This window comes from Struthio camelus, chromosome 2 (assembly GCF_040807025.1).
Source record: "Struthio camelus isolate bStrCam1 chromosome 2, bStrCam1.hap1, whole genome shotgun sequence".
NCBI classification, from domain to species: Eukaryota; Metazoa; Chordata; class Aves; order Struthioniformes; family Struthionidae; genus Struthio; species Struthio camelus.
This window is the reverse complement of record NC_090943.1, coordinates 169,744,633-169,763,360: the sequence shown is the minus strand read 5'-3', so window position 1 is coordinate 169,763,360 and position 18,728 is coordinate 169,744,633. Positions and strand designations below refer to the sequence as shown.

Genomic DNA, 18,728 nt, shown 5'->3' with positions numbered 1-18,728 from the left:
TTAGTGTTCCTGGCTCATTCCAGCACAGAATGTAAGAAGGACAGCATCTTATCTGAGGAGATACTAAGTAGGACCCAAGAAAAAATAAGCTCCCTGATTTCTATGAAAAGAACATATATAATGACAAATACAGACATTCCATAATAGATGCTCACAGGGTGACTGACACTTCTGAAGACAGTGGTTCATAGAGAGTTGATGGAGAATATGAGTATAGCAGTGATGGATATACTCTGGATATAAATACACGTCATGTAAAAACTGCAACTAAATTGAGCGTTTGCTTGCCTGCAAACAAGCCCTTATTGTTATCATTTCCAGTGGATCATTGGAGGTAAAATTAATAGGCACCTGAGCTTATAAGAAAGGTATATGGTTGCTTATAGCAAATCTCAGACTGCAGTTCTGAGATTTAGAGTTTGCGCTCTTAATACCAGATTTGAAAAGTTGCAATGCAATGCACTGATTGATTACACACACTCATCTGGTTGAAAATTGTTCCAAAAATTGGCTGGATTAACTTTGCTATGGAAAACTGTATGCCAGTTAGGTGTTGCCTCCCTGTCATTTTAAGTTTCTGATGGAACATGTTCCACAGAAAGATAGCATGAACTCTGTTTCATCTTCTAATTCGATAGAAATATGAAGGCACATTCACACTCAGTCACTGGTTGATGATCCAGTATTTCAGATCTAGTCTTGAGGACTGCAGAATCATAGTCTGATCTTTCCCTACTCTTCAATGACAGAAGGAGGTTGTACTGGAATGCTAAAGAGCATGTTAAATGTTGCTAGAGATATGCAGTCACAGGTACAAACCAATCTAATTCTACCAAAACACTTCCGTGCTGCTGACAGTTGCTGAGGCTCAGACACTAAATTTCATTGGGACAATTTAACTCATTTAAAATTTATTACATTTTTTTTTTAATTTTAAAATTTAAATGATTAAAATGAACCTTATTGCTTTCCAAAAATCCAACTGATAAGTAAGGGAAAGGAAAAACATTACTTACCTCACTAGGAAAAGTGCCCTCAGAGGCAATCATTCCTTTTTAATTAACCAAAATCACTTTAAGGGAATCAGGATGACAGCTGCAGAAAATTAAATGAGGGCAAGAATGTACTGAGATAGCACAGTAGTGGATCAAGAACTATTTTGAATTTAGTTGATTTGCTTAGAATTTCTGTGTAGGATTTTTCTACATAGGGTTTGAAGACTTGATTTAGTTCATATAATTATAATGTTGTTACTATGCCAGGAGTATTTTAAAATCAGTCCTTAGTGCAGAAGAGAGATTTCGTGGCTGTAGAACAGGACTGATCACTTGCCCTCATAGGTGAAGTCTTTTCTACATGCTGGTGTTTTCATTATTTTTGTAACAAAAGTACAAATGACATTTGCATTAGCATGGCCTAGAACTACTACCTACTAGCAGATGTTTTTAACTCTTGTGTTGTGAAGCTTAATAAGGAATTTTGCCATTGGGGATCAGCATCTCTGAGACGAAGAATCAGAAGCCTAAAAAGAATAAATAAATTTCAAAATTAAGATTCTGCCCAAACATTTATAAGGAAGGATTTCACACCAAACTGGACAGAATTTAAGAATGGTCTTGTTAGGTCACATCAAATGTCCAGCTGAACCAGTATCTTGCTTCCAAGGTTTACATTAAAGGATGCTTAAAGAAGAGCCCAGTACCAGGGACAGGCATGTAATGAAACATCCCTAACACAGCTCTCCCAGTGCTCAGCGCTCCCTAGGTCAGGTGCCTTCTTAACCAGAGATGGTGTCTGTGTGCTTAATAGGCTTTGATGGATTTTTTTTTTTTTCCATAACATTGTCAACTCATATTTTGCATGCACATTGATGTTTAATACCCACACTCTACTACAGTAATGACTTCCACATTCCCACTTCATATTGCAGAAAAAGAAAAAAAAAACCTTTCCTTGTGTTTTTGACTTACTAACTGATATTTTCATGTGAGGATCCATAGTTCTTGTATCAATAACCATGTCCTGGGGAAAAAACAGTTTATCTGAAAGGAATGTGGAAGGCAGCTGATCCACACACAAATTCGGAGGTATAAACAATATTGGGGTAAATCAGCCTGCACCTCTCATCATGAAGCTGAGGCATTAGTAGGAAAAGAATGACAAAGTGGCTGTGCCAAATGGAGTTTCTATCTGTGGACCATTGAAAAGGATGTTTCCTAAGACATAGTTTTCTGCCCCTGCTCAAAAGTATCTGAATTTTTCTCCGTGTACTCACTGGATAGCCTGTTCCAGCCCATTATCCCTGTGCTGTTATAGAAATGGGAGCTAGGTGCTAGGTGTTACTAAGGGCAGGAGGTCCTACCAGTGCGGAAGAGAAAGGAGAAGGGAATAAGTGATCCCGAGGATAAGCATAAGATGAAATGTAACATTACTTGTCATGCATGTAAGGTTGAATACTAAAGAAAATGATCCTACTATCATGTAATTTAGCCCATATTATCAGAGACAGCGAGAAGGACGTGAGCCAAGGATTAGGATGCCGAAGAGCTGAGTTCTAATCTTGTCTCTGCAAATGGCTTGATGTTTGCCCTTAGGTAAGTCCTCTCCCTTCTCTCTTACAGCTTCTCTTTCTGTATTAACAGGATAATAACATTTAGACGAGCTTTGTGTGGACTAATTAGTTAATGATTATAAAGTGCTTGAATATGTAAAGTGCAATGGAAATGCTAGGGATTATTATCATCTTGGAAACAATGAAGAATGTTTATTAGTTAGTTATTGTGATTACTTCCTTTAAATCTCTTTATTACTGAGTGTATAAGAGGCTGTCATCCATAAAGTGGGTTTTGCAAGGGGATTTAAAAGGGAAGGGATGGAGGCATGGTGAAGAGGCACAGAAATAATTTTAGCAGAGTTTTAAAGTTGCAAGCACACCAGTTCTTGTGTGACCGTGGCAGCTGGTAGTACAAGGTGGAAAACAAGTGTCCTACCTGAACTGCAGTGAATTTAGCCTCCAATTGTGTGTTGCCAGTTCTGCTGCGTGACCTTGCACTACCTGCTTGCTGGGTACAAGCACTCCTTGTCTGCGGGGCTCTACATACTGCTCATCTGCTCTTGGTTAAAAGTTCTCTCTCTACCACTGTAATAAGAGGATGGAGAGAAGAGGAACAGGAATATACATTGTTGGTCTAGCCTGTGAAGACCAGGTTTGTCTGGGAGCTCAGTTTAGACACAAATCAGGAAGTTTTTCTTTGACTCTGAGTAGCTGACAAGAGTCAGAGGATCACAGACAAGCTGATGTTGGCTGGTACCTCTGGAGATCATCTGGTCCAACTCCCTGCTCAAGTAGAGCAGGTTGCCCAGGACCATGTCTGGTCAGGTTGTGAACATCTCCAAAGAATGGAGACTCCACAAGCTCTGGGCAACCTGTTTCCATACCTGACCACTCTCACATTAAAAAAAAAAAAAAAAAAAAAAAAGGGGGAAGAATAATTTTTTTTCTTATATTTAGATGGAATTTCCTTTGTTTCAGTTTGTGCCTAATGCCTCTTGTCTTTTAAGTTGGCATCACTGAGAAGAGTCTGGTTCCATCTTTACTCCCTCCCATCAGATATTTATCCACATTGATAAGATCTCCCTGACCTGTCTGTTCTCCAGACTCCAGTACTGTTCCTCTGAAACCTATTTGCAGGACGTTTAAGCAAAACTCCTGTATTCAAAGTTGTCTTCACCGATCCTATTAGCTGAAGGATTGCACTATGCAGGAATGAGGAAGCTACTTCTGGAGTGGTTCACTTGACGCAGCACTGCGTTGAGAAGGTTTACTCTCACCAGCTCAGGAACTCTGCAGCACTTTTCATGCCTCGGTGTAGATGTGTTCCACATTTTCTCTAACATCCTAATCCTTCTACAGCACTTTGCTATTAGAGCCCCTAAGAGTATGTTACTACTTAACCTGTAAAAGCTCCACTTATCTTCCTCCTGCCCTCCCACGATCCCAAACTGAAAACTGCTGACAAGGCTCAGAGTTAGATAAACTGGCTCGTGAGGGCGCAGAGAAGGAAAGAGACTTAAGCTGACAGCCTTGATCTCCTCCTGCTATCCTTCTCCTCCAGACAGCCGCTCAGAGCTCCAGCTCGAGTTGCGCGTGGAACAACTTTTACATGAAGGCATTTGTGCCGCTGTATCGGTCACGTGAGCTTCTTACCGAGGAAAATGGATTTACTTCCATTTCTCTGAACTTCTCTTCTGCCAGTGTAGCCCAGCCCTCTGCTCTCCTGCACGCCCATTCAGCAGCCTGTCAAATGGTGACAGCGTGATCTACAGGCAGCTTCTGCGAGGGAGACTAAGCTTATAAGTGCCTTAAAATTTCACATGGAGATGGGTTTTCCGTTGTAATAAGAGCTGACGGTACCTTTCTATAATCAAAATGCAAACTCCCTTCCACTGCTCACTGCTCAAGAGCACAATTGAGAGTGACAGAATTTATTACACAACGGAGACAGATGGAGGACTTTAAAAAGAACCATACATCAAGAGCGGAGGTCTGTGAGTGTGCAGATAGTGGGCAAAAAAGCTTAAAAACTTCAATCCCCTCCATGCTGCTGAAAATTACCAATCTTCTTATCTTAGTAAAACCTTATTATGCAAATGGTTGTCAAGTGGAACACTCAAATTGACAAAATTACTTTATTGAGGCACTTTTTACCCTCCCTCCACGAAAAATCTGTTTTGCTCCTGTGATAAGTAAATGATTGATTACTCTTGCGATTTCAGAATAGCACACAGTGGAAAGCGATGTAGTAATTCTCTCCTTGGCACAGGCTACATTTAAACAGAGGGGTGGTACCATTTTTGGAATGAAGTGCATCACTTAAAAATGGCCCAGATGATAGTTTCCTTCCTTCTCTTGCTTTCTGGTTCTGGAGGCTGGAGAGGATGTGAAGTAGACTGGGATTTCCTAGACGCCAGACGGTTCCACCCTTCTACTCACACCGTTACGCACTTTGGTTGTTTTCAAACAGAATATGGCACTTCCCAGCACTTCTTCCCTGCCCAAAGTTATATAGACTCCGTATTTTTCTCTCTCTTGATAGTTTTTTCTCTGTGGCAACGTGGAATACTTAAGCATCCTCCGTTGTGCACTCAGTGACGAAATGTATGCATTACCTCCACGTGGAGAATATTATTGCCTGTTTGTTTGTTTGTTTTGAGAAGATAGGAACTGAAAATGGCTATTGAAGCAGAATTGCATGCTCCTTCTCTTCAGAGGCGTTCAGCCCTCTTCTCAAGAGCTATTTGAAACTGGCTGTTGAATTATGGACACAATATTGCCAGGTAGGCCTCAGCCAGGCTTCTTGGCATTGCCTAAGTACTGAATAATAAAGGGCATCAGAGACAAAGCAGAAGTGACATAAAACTCGCCAAAGTGGCCATCGCATTATGAAAGGGATTCTGTGGATATGTATTAAAGGCAACGGTGCTTGCAAACGGCTTTGCTGTCACAACAGGTAGTCTTGCAGTCAACTGAACAGTCTACAGGAGCAGATGGGATGTGCTGGTAGTACAAACGGGGGCAGATTCCAGCTCCCTGCCAGAAGGATTCCCCGTGACAGATGTCGGGAACAGCCTGGAGTTCAGATCACCGTCGTGAGTTCTCAGCCAGCTACGGAATAAGCAGATGCTACCTTGGCTCCAAGTGATTACTGAATATCAGAAAAACAAAAACCAAAACAGTCCTGTTTTTCTCCTTACACCTCAGTAGAGCTGCTGTAGGTCAACACTAGAATGAGTGAAGAAGAAATCAGACTATTATTTCTCTGAGCCAGGAGTTGAACAGTAACAGAAAAACATGTCCATGGGCTGACACTACAACACTTTTTTGGAGGACAAGTCATGGCGGGGCATGCCTTCACAGGCAGCATGCCTTCACAGAAAGAGAAATGCAGAGTGCATGTTTGCTCTTCTAGTTGCTTGCAAGTTGTTGTTGTTTATTTTCCCATCCATCTTTTTTTCTTCTCTCCAAATGGGATAAAAGCAGAAAAGTATTTACTGACACAGACTGGGCTGGACCAGCCTGGCCACTGGCTATGATAACAGTAGTAGCAGAGTCCTTATGGGACCTTTTACTGCTTGTGTTACATAGCCATGTATTCTAACTGCCAAGGACTGAATTCTGCTTGCTCTGCTCTCTGCTCATTGTCAGTCTTAGAGTGCCAACCCTTATCAAAAGCTTTCCAGTTCGGTGGCTATGGCTGTCCTTTTCCTAGCAAAGTCTCATCTTGGTAGATGTTTTCTAACAGATGCTGTATATGCTCTCTCTTTTCCATCTTTTAAGAAGATTGTTTCCCGTCATCTTTGTGTGCATGGCAGATCTTACAGCCAAATAGGCTGCATCTATACCTTGCTGTCAGGGCAGTCCCTGGAATAAATGTGGCGTGCTCTGCATTTCCACCATCTTGTACCTTCCAGTGGTGCCTGTTTCACTATGGAGGCACCTGGATGACCGAATCACACTTGGTACTAGACAGTTTAAGGAAAGTGAAATTAATCCAAGTCTGAAGCTGAGGCCTTTGCTTTCTAGGAACTTCCTCTATGCAAAGCATGCTTCACTGTACATAGGGTCCTGGTCCACCCAGGTCCAACCACCCAGACTCAGCAATTTTTGAAGCAACCTATAGGGTCTGTGCTACCCAGATACCCATTTTAGAGACATATGGGGCAGTGAATACACAGACAGTTCTTGATCAGTTATAGTATTGGGACTCCCTTTTCCCAGGACCTTAAGTGCTCTGAGATTCCCTAGTTTAGACATAGCCTAGCATGGTTCTTCTTAAGAACATATACCGTAAGATAAACTTTAAGCCTCATGAACAGATCTTGCTGGACACGCAAAGCACCACTGAAGGTAGCACAAAGACTTGCCTCCTAGACACGTTGCAAGAGAGTGCAGATCTGGGTCCTTGCAGAAGTCAGTGGGCCTTTGTGTGGATGAAACACTCTGCCTATGCACAGTTCTTGGTAAGATCAGGACCATAACTGTGTGAAAGTAAATGTGGAGTTAGCCGCCTTTATATGGGAACTAATAAATGCTTCGTGTAATTCTAATTCCTCACTAAATGAATTCTGTTGTTCATGCATTGCCACGGTTTTGTCATCTCTTCCCGGTGCAATATATCCTTTTTAAAAAAATTACAGCATTTATAATCCACTTAGAAAATGTAGCATTTTAGACAGCACCACTGAAGAAATAAATACACTTCACACAGACCTATCTAAATTGCATGTTTTCAGAATACTTTATCAGAAATGCAGTCTAAATATATATAAATATATTTACCTCAGATGCTGTATTTTATGAATATATTTACATAGAATGCATTTACATAGTTTTGATAAGTCCATTTGGAAAAGGTGCAGCTTATAGTCAGGACAAGTACAACATGCAGGCAATACAGATTCTTTCCACTTCACACAGGCACAGGACCCTTCTGCTCAAATGCTCTTTTTCCCTTCTTTGAGTTGAAGTGATGAAATCTAGAGTTCTGAAGCTGTCTGATGCCTCTGGTCACTAGTCAGCTTCACAAAATTTTGTATGTGACATTGATAATGTGTGAATTTTCATAAGTAATTAGATAATCTTGTCTGGTTGTTTGTATCTCGGCCCAGTTACTCCTCCATTCAGTCTCATAAATGTGTTTGACAAAAAAATCTATTCCAGTAAGGCATACAAGCTTAACTAGCAGACCAAGCTCAGAAATGATACCATTTGTTCCAGTGGTTAACCAACCTCACTTTTAAGCATTGTACCTTGTTTCTAATTGGAATGGAACTGATGTCTGCTTCCAGCTACACATGGTTTTGAAGTCTTTTCCACCAAGTTAGAGCCTTTTAATAGATGGCTTTTTCTGTCTGTGCAAAAATCTGCATGGATTGTAATTTTCGGTCTTTTACTGAAAGACAGTTTTCCCACCCTTAAATCTTTTTTGTGTCTCTTTTCTGATTCATGTTGTATTACACAGCATCCCTTTTAAACCATGAGTACCAGAAATATATTCATCATTTTCATACCAATCTCCTCAATGTCATACATAGTGGTGAAATCTCCTCCCTCTCCTACTGCCTGCATGCAAAGCCGAAGATTGCTTCAGACCTGTTGACACGATTGCAGCAGTAGCTCATCTTGAGCTGTTTATCCACTATGACTCTTAAATCCTTTTCATTCTCTGCTTCTCAAAATAAAGTTCCCCCTCTCTAGTTCTGTTTATATTTCTTATTCTCAGATATTTGGGTTTACATTTAGCTACATTACAGTGCATTTGTTTGGATGGATCCTTCTTGTCATCACATCCATCAACTTGTTTCATTGACATGCTTATTTAGCATTTTCAGACCACTGGTCTGATCAATAATCAAAGATCAGTAATACCGGACCCAGTGGCTGTTCCTGAGAACCATGTTTGAACCTGCTTTTCAATATATTTTTCCACAGCAGCATGAAGAAGTGGAAGGGTTTACCAATATGACCATGTCCCGGGAAATGGATCGTGAGTACCTATTGATGGGCTGAGACCTCCCATACCTTCCCCGAAGCAGATTACTTAGTGATGTTTGTATTGATGCTATGCAAGCTTCTTCACCTAAGATGTGCTTTATGGAAATTTCTCAGTGCTACATTTTTCACACAAAGGTTGTGGACTATAAAAGTCATACACCTTATCCTTCACTATCTCCACGGTCACCTTTAGCAATCAGTTCTCCAGCTTCTCCGAATGAAATCCGATCAGATCAAATGTTTTCAATTAAAAGAAAACAATTTTGTGTGGTATTGGTTACAGCCTCGTTCTTTAATTTTTAATTCATTGTCTGTTAAGTTCGGTGTTGTACTATTTGAAGTAAGGCTAAGCATGCTGCAGTTATCTCTTGCCCCTTTTGCCTTTCCTTGAATGGAGGTATAACATCAACATTTATTCAGCATTCTGGAATTTCCACATTATAACAGCATTTATTAACATTGACACACCAGTGCACCGGGCTCTACTTGTCTTTCTTTTTAGGAACACTTGGGAACAAGCTGTCTAGACCTGCTGATATATGAGTGCAGATGTTCCTAACATAGTCCATCAAGGGATATAAGTACAACATCCTTCATTACCCAAAATGCAATAGAAATGTTTACTGAAAGTTTTTGTGTTTTCTGTGTTCTTATTAGCAGTGTTTCTATCTCCACCCTAATTGGATTGTGACATTACTAGGATTTCTTTTATTCTCAGTCTATCCTAGAAAGGTCCCTCAAACTTGTTTCTTTAGCCTAGCTAGGAATTATTCCCGCTGGTGCCTTTAAACATCTCTTTCTCATATCTAGTTGGTATTGATTTCTGTCTATTTATATTATCTTTATTTTTTTAAGATTCATCTCTTAAATGAGTGAGATATATGCAATAAATCTGTCTGTCAGCTTCTATCATCACTGTGATCTGGGAATATTGTGGATCAAGGTTGGGTTTGGGCCTCCCTCCTGGGGAAGCAGGCATTGGTAATATATATAATAAAAATTGTGGTTACCAGTACAGGGTCATATACAGCCTGCTGGGTATAAATCTACGGGAGACCAGAGGGCGTTTGTCCCCTATTCATACAGAACTCCTTGAATTTCTAATTGCTGCCTACCCTTTATCACTGAATCACAATGAATTTTCCCCTTAAGCTCTTCATTTTTTGATTGCAAGATCAAAACATGCTGGCCAGCTAATAGACTGTTCTTTAAGTTCTTCCTATTTTCATTCTCATTTTTCTATTTACATGCTTTCTGCTGTCAATTTTGCTCATAATTTTCTCAGTTTTGAGAGATGTGTGCTTTTGAGGCATCATTTTATACATAAGATGTTACTAATTGAGAATTTCTTCTGTTTTTTCATATTGAATGTAATCAAATCGTGATCACTCATCCCTAGGAAACTACAGATTTCCAATCCAGTAATTAATTCATCTATATCCATCATAATCAGGTCCAAGAAAGTCATTTTATCTCAGGCTCACTAGCCTCATATAAAAAGTAGCAGCTGTAATTTTTATGCATTATTACTGGCTATTTGTGAGCTTCATCATATTCCTACCAAAAATAAAATTTCCCTTAACAATATAGCTTTTGTTTTTAATGTTCTAATCTTCTCTCACCAACAGACAGGTGCTTAAGGAGTTGTTTCATTTTCTCTGTCAGCTAGTTTCTCTGGTAGTTATAACAAATCCCCACCACTGTGTCTGCTCCTGGGTTTTACTTATTAGCACATCATATTCAAATGTCAGAATTATTCCATAATAATGGCCCAAAAATAATTCTGTAATTCTGAATTATTAGTAACAATGTCTTTGACATGGAGTTCATATTGTCCATCTCTCCACCCCTTTCACCTTCTTGAGCCTTGTTAAATAGGAAAGTGCTTAACATTAGAAGTGGTTTGTTTCCAGTCTTCCAAAAGGAATTTCATAATTTCAATTAGATACACTTTTTCACATGTAAGATTTCCCAATTTTCTTTTTCATGTTTTCCAAATTTATAGCAGAAGCATACAAGCAAGTTGAAAACATCCTATGTACATATGCTTTGTCATGTCAGGTCAATCACTTCACCACTATAGAGTCAAACATTGCAGCACATCTGCCTTGTACACATCCACCCTTTGCATTACGAGCATGGTTGGTCAGACCACTTTCAACCAAAAAAGATTAGTCCTCCTCTGCGTGTATTAGATGTACTTTACAAGTAAAACAAAGGTGCCATGAAACTGAGGGATGTCTGCAAGACCAAATATTTTCTTTCTGGCCAAGTAGAAGGTAAAATCCCAGAATCTTTTTGCTGCTCTCCAGCTGCCAGATGAAGTTTAAGTCCTTTACCCTCTTCTCCTCCCAGACTACCCTCATGTCAGCTAAGGAAATATTTCACCATCTATCAAGTTGCGTTAGTGTAAATCTGTGTAGCAGAAATGCATATCAAATAACCAATGACCTTTATTTGTCCCGGTATTAGACCTCTGACATGTCTCTGGCCTTTCATCGACATAACTCTATGTTGCTTGTTCAAATCGTCTCCAGAGCAGTTCATAACTCAATGCTGCCTGATAGCTGTTGTGTCTTGACTCCTCTTAGCTGAGCTGATAGGGAAAAGCTAGATGCAACAGGAAGTCATATCAGTTCCTTGCCAACAGATGTGAATAGGAAAATCCAGTTAAGAACAATACCAACATCTTTGTTGGCTGTCCTGATGAAAATTAAGGATTGGATATGGATTCAGAACTGCTCTCCCCTGACGTGTAGTTCTCTTGCATGGTAACCCTGCGTTAAGGTAGGAACCAGTGGACAAGTGGAAATGTTATTGTCTACACTGCACTGTTTTTCTCTGGAAGACTTGAATTTTTGAAGCTTGCAGCCCTGCATCCTTACCCAGGACTTACATAATAACTCTTGGCAAAAAGTCTGAAGATTTGAATCTTCTCCTGCAAGGAAAAGCAAGAAAAGAAAGAGCTTTAAGAAAATGAGAAGCTCTCTTTAAAAATATATGCTCTTTCTCCTTTCTCTTTTACCTCCATGCCCACACACTCATTTATTGTCTCGTGGCAGTTACAAGATGACGATCAGGAGATCAGCACCTGACCCCAGCTAATGAGACCAACAGAAGAACTAATCACATAAAGATGCTAATTGCTTCAGTTCCTTTGATTTGAACTATTTTGAGCGCCTAAGCCTGGTGTATCCAAAAAGTCTATAGTTGCACCAGTTTCTACAGGCTCTGAATCTGAGTGCAGCTCCAAAGACAATCCTGCTCACCTCAGAAAATATTTCTAAGTCACGGCACGTGTGTCCCTCTCGTGAGCTGTTGTTCTAACAGGTTATGAGAAGGGTGATACTTATTCTGTCTTTTCAGTATGAAGTAACACCAAGGTACCAGGTACCTGTCGACCTGTCAGTTTGAGAGTTACAGTCACACTTAAAAAAAAAAAAAAAAGCCACTTCAGGTCATATTGCTACACAGGTAACCAGGGAGAAGCACCTAAATTTTTCTGACATTGTCTACATCAGATCTCTGAGGACTCTGTGGTCTGCTATTAACTGCTGTTTGCACTGAGGGATAGAGCTGTGACTTCAGACAATCCTAAAAAAAAAAAAAAAATCCATTCTCATGCTGTTAGCCTTATTAACAAACAAATGAAAAATACTCCTCCCCATCTATTAATATAATTTTTGCTCCAATTAGCAGGTGGAGAAAAAGATATGGACATATTTTTCTTCTTGGAAATACCATCTACATGAGAAAATAACACTACACTCACCTGCCTGCCATCTGGATCATCTTCTGAGCCTTATTTAAACAAATAATGGAAACAGTTCCAAGATCTTTGCATGAGAAAAAAAAAGTCAGAACAAAATTTGGCAAGGCAGAAAGCAACAAGGTGTGTGGATTAATGACCAAAACAGCTTTGGAGATTCAGTTTCAAGTTCATTGGATATTCCTTTTTCCAATTTTTCTTGGCACAAAACTTTACAACCGCACTGAACACTGGAGTAGTGTGTCCAGTTTTGGGCTCCCCAGTAAAAGAGAGACATGGCACTACTGGAGAGAGTCCAGCGGAGGCCTACCAAGATGGTGAGGGGACTGGAGCATCTCTCCTATGAGGAAAGGCTGAGGGAGCTGGGACTCTTCCAGCCGGAGAAGAGAAGACTGAGAGGTGATCTCATCAATGAGTACAAGTATCTGAAGAGGGGGTGTAAAGAGGATGGGGGCAGACTCCTCTCTGTGGAGCCCAGTGACAGGACAAGAGGCAATGGGCACAAACTGAAACATGGGAAGTTCCATTTAAACCATGGGGAAAAACTTCTTTCCTGTGAGGGTGACAGAGCACTGGACCAGGTTGCTCAGAGAGGTTGTGGAGTCTGCTTCGCTGGAGATATTCAAAACCTGTCTGGATACGATCCTGTTCAATGTGGTCTAGATGAACCTGCTTGAGCAGGGGGGTTGGACTAGATGATCTCCAACCTCAGCCATTCTGTGATTCTGTGAGCAGGCTCTATGTCCACTCACCATTTGCTTTGTTCTGGCACTGCTGGAACAGAATCCCACAACTCACGTGCTTGGTGGCATTTAACTGAGCTGTTTGCTTAGTCTTTTCTTCTTATTTTTAAAATGCATGTAGTAACTTAAGAGCTTCTAAAGATGTTGAGCTGGGACTCCAGAGAAGAAAATCCTTTGAGCACAAAAGCTGTAGTGCAGAAACAGTGGCTTATGAAGCCTCTCTTCACTTCCCTCGATCTTCTTTTTCTTTTTCTTTTTTTTTTTGTTATGCCTGTGGATGGGAGAACACTCTGTATTCATGGTCTGTTCAGTTTTTGGCCTCCTTCTGCTAAAATGTTCTTACCAGCTTTGCAGTATGAATGTCTGACTTATGCTGGGATGCTTGTTTTTTTTCCTCTCTTTTCCTTGTTTTCTGACAAAATCTTTGAAGAGGATTTGTGATACTTCGATTGTCCAAGATCTTATGAGCAAGGAAAGAGACTGACAGAGTGCCCCCTTTCTTACAAATGATAGGGCTAATGACATGGCACACCAATCCCATTTTAAGAAGATATGATTAGAAGGAAAAACAGGTTAAAAATATGTAGTTTCAGTTTCATTTTTTATCTATCAGTAATGATCACAGAGCTAACTGGATAAGAACAAACTGTTTGTAATGGATATTTATATATCAGCATTTTGCTCGTATATTACGGGAATCCCTGGTAATTTATTTACAGAACTTAATATATCACGTGATAATATTTTGCAGGATTGCCATGGTTCACAAAATAATTCACAAAATGTTTTGGACCTCATATCTTTAGTGCTGACATCCTCTGCCAGTCTATTTTTAAATAACAGCAACCTGGACCCAATTTGATTTACAAACTTAAGTTAAACACAATGAAACCATACATTTAGCTGTTTTTGCCGCTCACCCAGGTTAGGCTGGATTCGAGAAAGCATCGTTCTAGTCTCGTATAGACTGTGCTCTATTTGCGTCTCAACAGAGAGGCGTGCTCCAAAAAGCAGGAGTTTCCCAAGTACAGAAGACTAAGGAGGCAATGAGGTCTTAGCTGTAATTGAAGGTAAAAAGCTGGGGAAGTTCAATGAGTCAAAACCTCGATGGGGTAAGACCTTCATATTCATTACTCATCAGTATCTACAACTCGGTTAGACCTGCTCTGAAAAAAAAGAGTTGATGATAAATTGCTTCCTCTCACCCACTTTGGTTAAGGGATGATTCTGCCTAATCAGGCTTCTGTGACTGACATCAAGAAAACGCCTTCAAGGCAGGAGTTTGTGCGTCATTTTTGGGGTAGTGCATATTCCGGTCTTCTGTCCTGTGTTTTGCCAAAAAAGAGGTAGCCAACTCTTTCAGTCATAGTGACTGATTTTCCATCAAAAGTTTGCTCCTGTGTAGTCCATCCATCTAGAACTGGTGTCTGCTATTTATGCAATAAATTTATCGTATTCCTGATAGAGGAGTTTCTCCATCCAGCTACCAAAGCACTTTAGCCACTTTTCATATAAATGTTTAGGACTCAGGCAAGAATACTTTAAAATAATACTTTAATTAAATATATAATATGTAATTTTATACATCTATGTGTATATTTTCTCCCTTAGGGATTAATTTTATATAGTGTAATATATCTTGGTGTTAAGACTTTTTCTTTCCTGAAGTTTAAATTGCTTCCCCCCACCACCGCCCAGAAATATAATGTATTCCTACTACTCCTTCTGGAACACTTTAAATTATTTCCATCTTATGCTTTACTTTTCAGCTTTTTCCCCCCACTTCCCCACAACAATTATGTGGCTTTTAAAAAAGTTATTAATAAATAAAGCCTTGGCTTCGTAAGCTCCTTGACATTTTTGCAGACATTCTGGCAATAGCTTGAATAAATTATATTATCAGATGTTAACCAAAGTAACGACGTATTATGAACGAATAAAAGCAAATAACACTAGATCAGGCTTGGCGTTTCAGTTCGTACAACATGTCAAGTGTTTTGTTATTGGATCCTTTGTCATTGTGGCAATAGCCAAACAATGAGCGTGTGCCTAAAGGCGGTGGTGGAGCACATCCCTCTGGCCTTCTGCGATATTATTTCAGTGGGAATGGCTGTTTCTTCCTCTAGCCCGCCCTTTTCCTCTCTGCGTGTGTGAAAGAGTCAGCAAATACCACAGTTTCGACACTTTCTGTAGCAAGTTTTGTGTCTGAAGAATGCAGCGGCAGTAAAATTATTCTAGGAAATTCTTCTAGTAGAAATTACTCCAGGAAAGAAACCGTCTTCTGTAGGCCTACAGCAATCCACCACCTTTTTCAAGCGTCACCACGCCATCAGCTGTCAACCCGTGCCATCCAACAAAGTCATCTCTGATTAATTATTCTTAAATGACAGCAGCATATTGAAACAAGCTCATAGCTGCTGACAGTGGAAATCCAATTAACCTGAATTACTGTCTTGATTGTGGCCCAATTAGTGTCAGCTGTGCCATGTCAGAAGTGAAGGCTTGGCTAATATAATTGTTTAATTAATTTACTGTAGAGATCAGTTGATGTGGGATTGTTCTTGTGCTGACTTCTTTTCTTCTTCTTTTCCTCCACTGAACATCAAATTTGAAAAATAAGCAGCTTGCTGTCTACAGCTTTTTGCTTAAGTGGATAAACGAACTTCCATCCTTAAATGGGGTTGGAAAGAGCACAGAGGAAGTAGCAGAGCTGTTAAACTTATGTTAAGAGTCTGATGTGGCCCGTTGCTTTAGTGAGTTTTGCTGTGTCCCATAGATGAGTTGCAAAGGGATCACGAGGACGTTTCTTTGAGGCCTTCAAACTGAGAAATGGTGTTGAAGTGTTAATGATTTCTCTGCTGTTTAAAGCATATATCATGAACAGCAGGAAGGCGGGTAATGATAAGTGATGGATTTATTTATCTTTAGAAATAGAAACTTAAGTCAGAGTGACAGGAAGTTTGTTGTTCGTGATGTCGTATCTGCCTGATGTCTTGAGATTATTTTGCGGTCTCAGATCGCTTGTGCAGAGATAAACTTGCATGTCAGAAAATTGGAATTTTGAGAAACACTCTATGACCAATTTTAGGAATGACTTAGGGAAAAAGGTCTGTTGGTCGTTCTTCCAGCTGAAACACATTACAACAACTGCTACAGTCTTTGCCATTTTCATTTCTAATTCCTCTAACTCTCTGCTGGTCGTCTTCCAATAGCCATAGTGCATCTAAAAGAAAATTCACCCTTACATTCAATACATAAAGGGCAATACAAGAAATAGACAAGAGCAACAAAACAATCTTAGGCCTACAGGTCACACTGAACTACTGAATAAAAAGCTGGAGTCTGTGGAGTAGATCAGGCAAAAACTTTCCTTCATCTGCACGAGAAACTTAGAAATATTCTTGAAAAATGCAGACAGGCTCAGACAGATTACCAAATAAGACGATTATAATGAGAAAAGGGAGCTCTAATGACTTAAAGGCGCTAGCATTAAAAAGATGAACTCAATAAATTAACATGGTAAGTACAGAGGCTTTGACAAGCAGAAGGGGGAAAACCATACACACATACAGATATCTATAATTTTTCTTGCATGTGCAGCTCAACTTTTAAAGCCCTTGTCTCAGATACCAGGGAGGAAAGGAATGGAGAGTTAGAAGCTTTGATCAGCTGCATGTAAAAAAGGCTGTGACACTCTTAACAAGTTCAGAGGTTTTCTTCACTTATCCATAGTCTTCGAAAGTCTCTGGTTTCTTGAATGCCAACCTCAAAAAATTCAATAGGCGGGACCTCTCAGGAGATTTCTGCCTTTGAATTTTTCTCCATATACCCCCAGCACATAATCTCCCATGGAGCTTTCAGTTTAGGTGGAAGTACTCAGAAACACTTTCAAAACTTTCTCAGACCTTCAGACCAGTCGTTCAGTTAAGATTTCAGGATGATGGTTTGGGTGGATTTGCATATAAGCCTTACCCTGCAAACTGATTAATATCCTCTTCTTCTCAGAAGCCTAGGAGAGCAGCCCAGCACTGACCCAGATAAGGAGTATATGGAATTGAAATTTAGTTCAAGAGCCACTCAGAGTCTGGCTCAGTATATTTTTGAGAAAAGCATGTCACAGCAAACTGAACTATTTGAAGAATTTTAAACTAGTACAAAAGATGATTAACTTTTTTGACTGAGTGTCTCTTCACAGGTGCCTTTAGAAGCTATGTACCTGAACATTTTTGTCTTGGCTAAAAGCTAGTTATAGTTGTGTGACATACTGTCTTTTGGCTTCAACTCCTTCTTTCTACCATGATGAGGAATCACATGTCTCTCTGTCTTAGTGTAAGAAATGTTTGTGAATTGCTTTTTTCTTGCACAGCATAAGTAGCTGGAGTAGACGTGACTTCTACTGCAAGTCTGGCAAACTGGCTGCAAATTGGCACCATGGTAGGAATCATGAGTGTATGTTTTCCAAGAAAAAATTAGGGGATTTAATTAACTTCATTCTACCCCTTCCTTTCTTGTGATGTTATAAAACATAAGGGCCGAAGCTGTTTTCTCTTTTGCCTGTGAAGATTCATAATTTCATTTAATTCTTTCTTTATTTTGCTGTTTGTCCTCTCATTGCTGCTATTAACGGATATACTTTGTAGGAATAACCATTGGCATTGTGCTTTGTGATATTCAGAGAGTCGCATTACGTTGTGCATCACAGTTAAGTTATTGCTACGTGCTTGGCATAAACGGACCTCTGCGCTGGCTGCACCAACTAGTCAGTGCCTAGACCTAGAGCTGCCATTTCGACACAGAGTCAGGTTCCAAGGAAATCTGTGAAGCAATCCTGATATTCAGTTATTTGTAGGAAACTGGTGGGTTTTCTTATTCTGAGTCCCTTTTAGCTTATGAACAAATAAGGATTCCGACCTAGGTGGAGCCAACATAGAAAGTTTTGATGGCACCAACTGCGAATAATGCAGCATGCTTCTGAATAGTGTGTTATTGCCAGAAACTGATGAGCAGTAAAAGGTTTAGTCTCGTGATCATTTTCAACCCTCATATCAGACATTGTTCACCATAGTTTTCTAGCTTAGTTTGGAGTAAAATACAGTTTAAGACAACTATTTAAGAGAGCTCCGAATGGTTGCTTGAGAGATGAAGGAAGGGAATGTTTTTTTTTTTCTCTGCAGTATGAACCCCAGTGTCATGCCTATACCTCTATTGCGTGATTTCATAATTAAAGAGAAGTGCTATCATCCAGAAAGATGTTAAAGCCTCTAATGTTAAAAATGGTTTAACTGGTTTACCTAAAATAATATATATAGATATCAAACTGGGTACAAAAAAATCAGCATTGATGGGTTGATATTGACGACATAAAATTCCCAGTATAAAGGAGACTCTCATACTCATCATTGCAGACGACCTTACTTGTGCTCTATGAAATTAATGAAGTAACATCCTTAACCTTATAAAAAGGGAAACTAAGGAACCAGGAAGTTAAATGACTTATAAAAGATCACATAGCAACTTAATGAGAGAAGGAGGAATAGGTGTTAGATTTGCCAGTAGTGCTGACTGCACTGTCTGCTATTTTAAGGTCTTTTTATTTTTGTCTTTGTATTTGCATGCTGTTCTTACAAGCCCTAAACTTTCTTCTCTGTTCAACTTTCCATGG

The 18,728-nt window shown here is 39.7% G+C and overlaps 1 protein-coding gene across 31 annotated transcripts in view; it reads left to right on the top strand.

Annotated features, from left to right (window-relative positions):
* Positions 1-18,728, top strand: part of TSNARE1 (t-SNARE domain containing 1) — a 482,568-nt gene that overhangs the window by 389,162 nt on the left and 74,678 nt on the right. Inside the window, exon 12 of one of the 31 annotated variants that reach the window (XM_068933479.1) lies at positions 8,492-8,584. The exons of the other annotated variants lie outside the window; for them this stretch is intronic. Coding sequence (XP_068789580.1) covers positions 8,492-8,569 — 78 coding nt within the window. The 3' untranslated portion in view covers positions 8,570-8,584. Of the gene's footprint in view, positions 1-8,491; positions 8,585-18,728 lie in introns of those variants that run through there. 31 annotated transcript variants of the gene reach the window in all.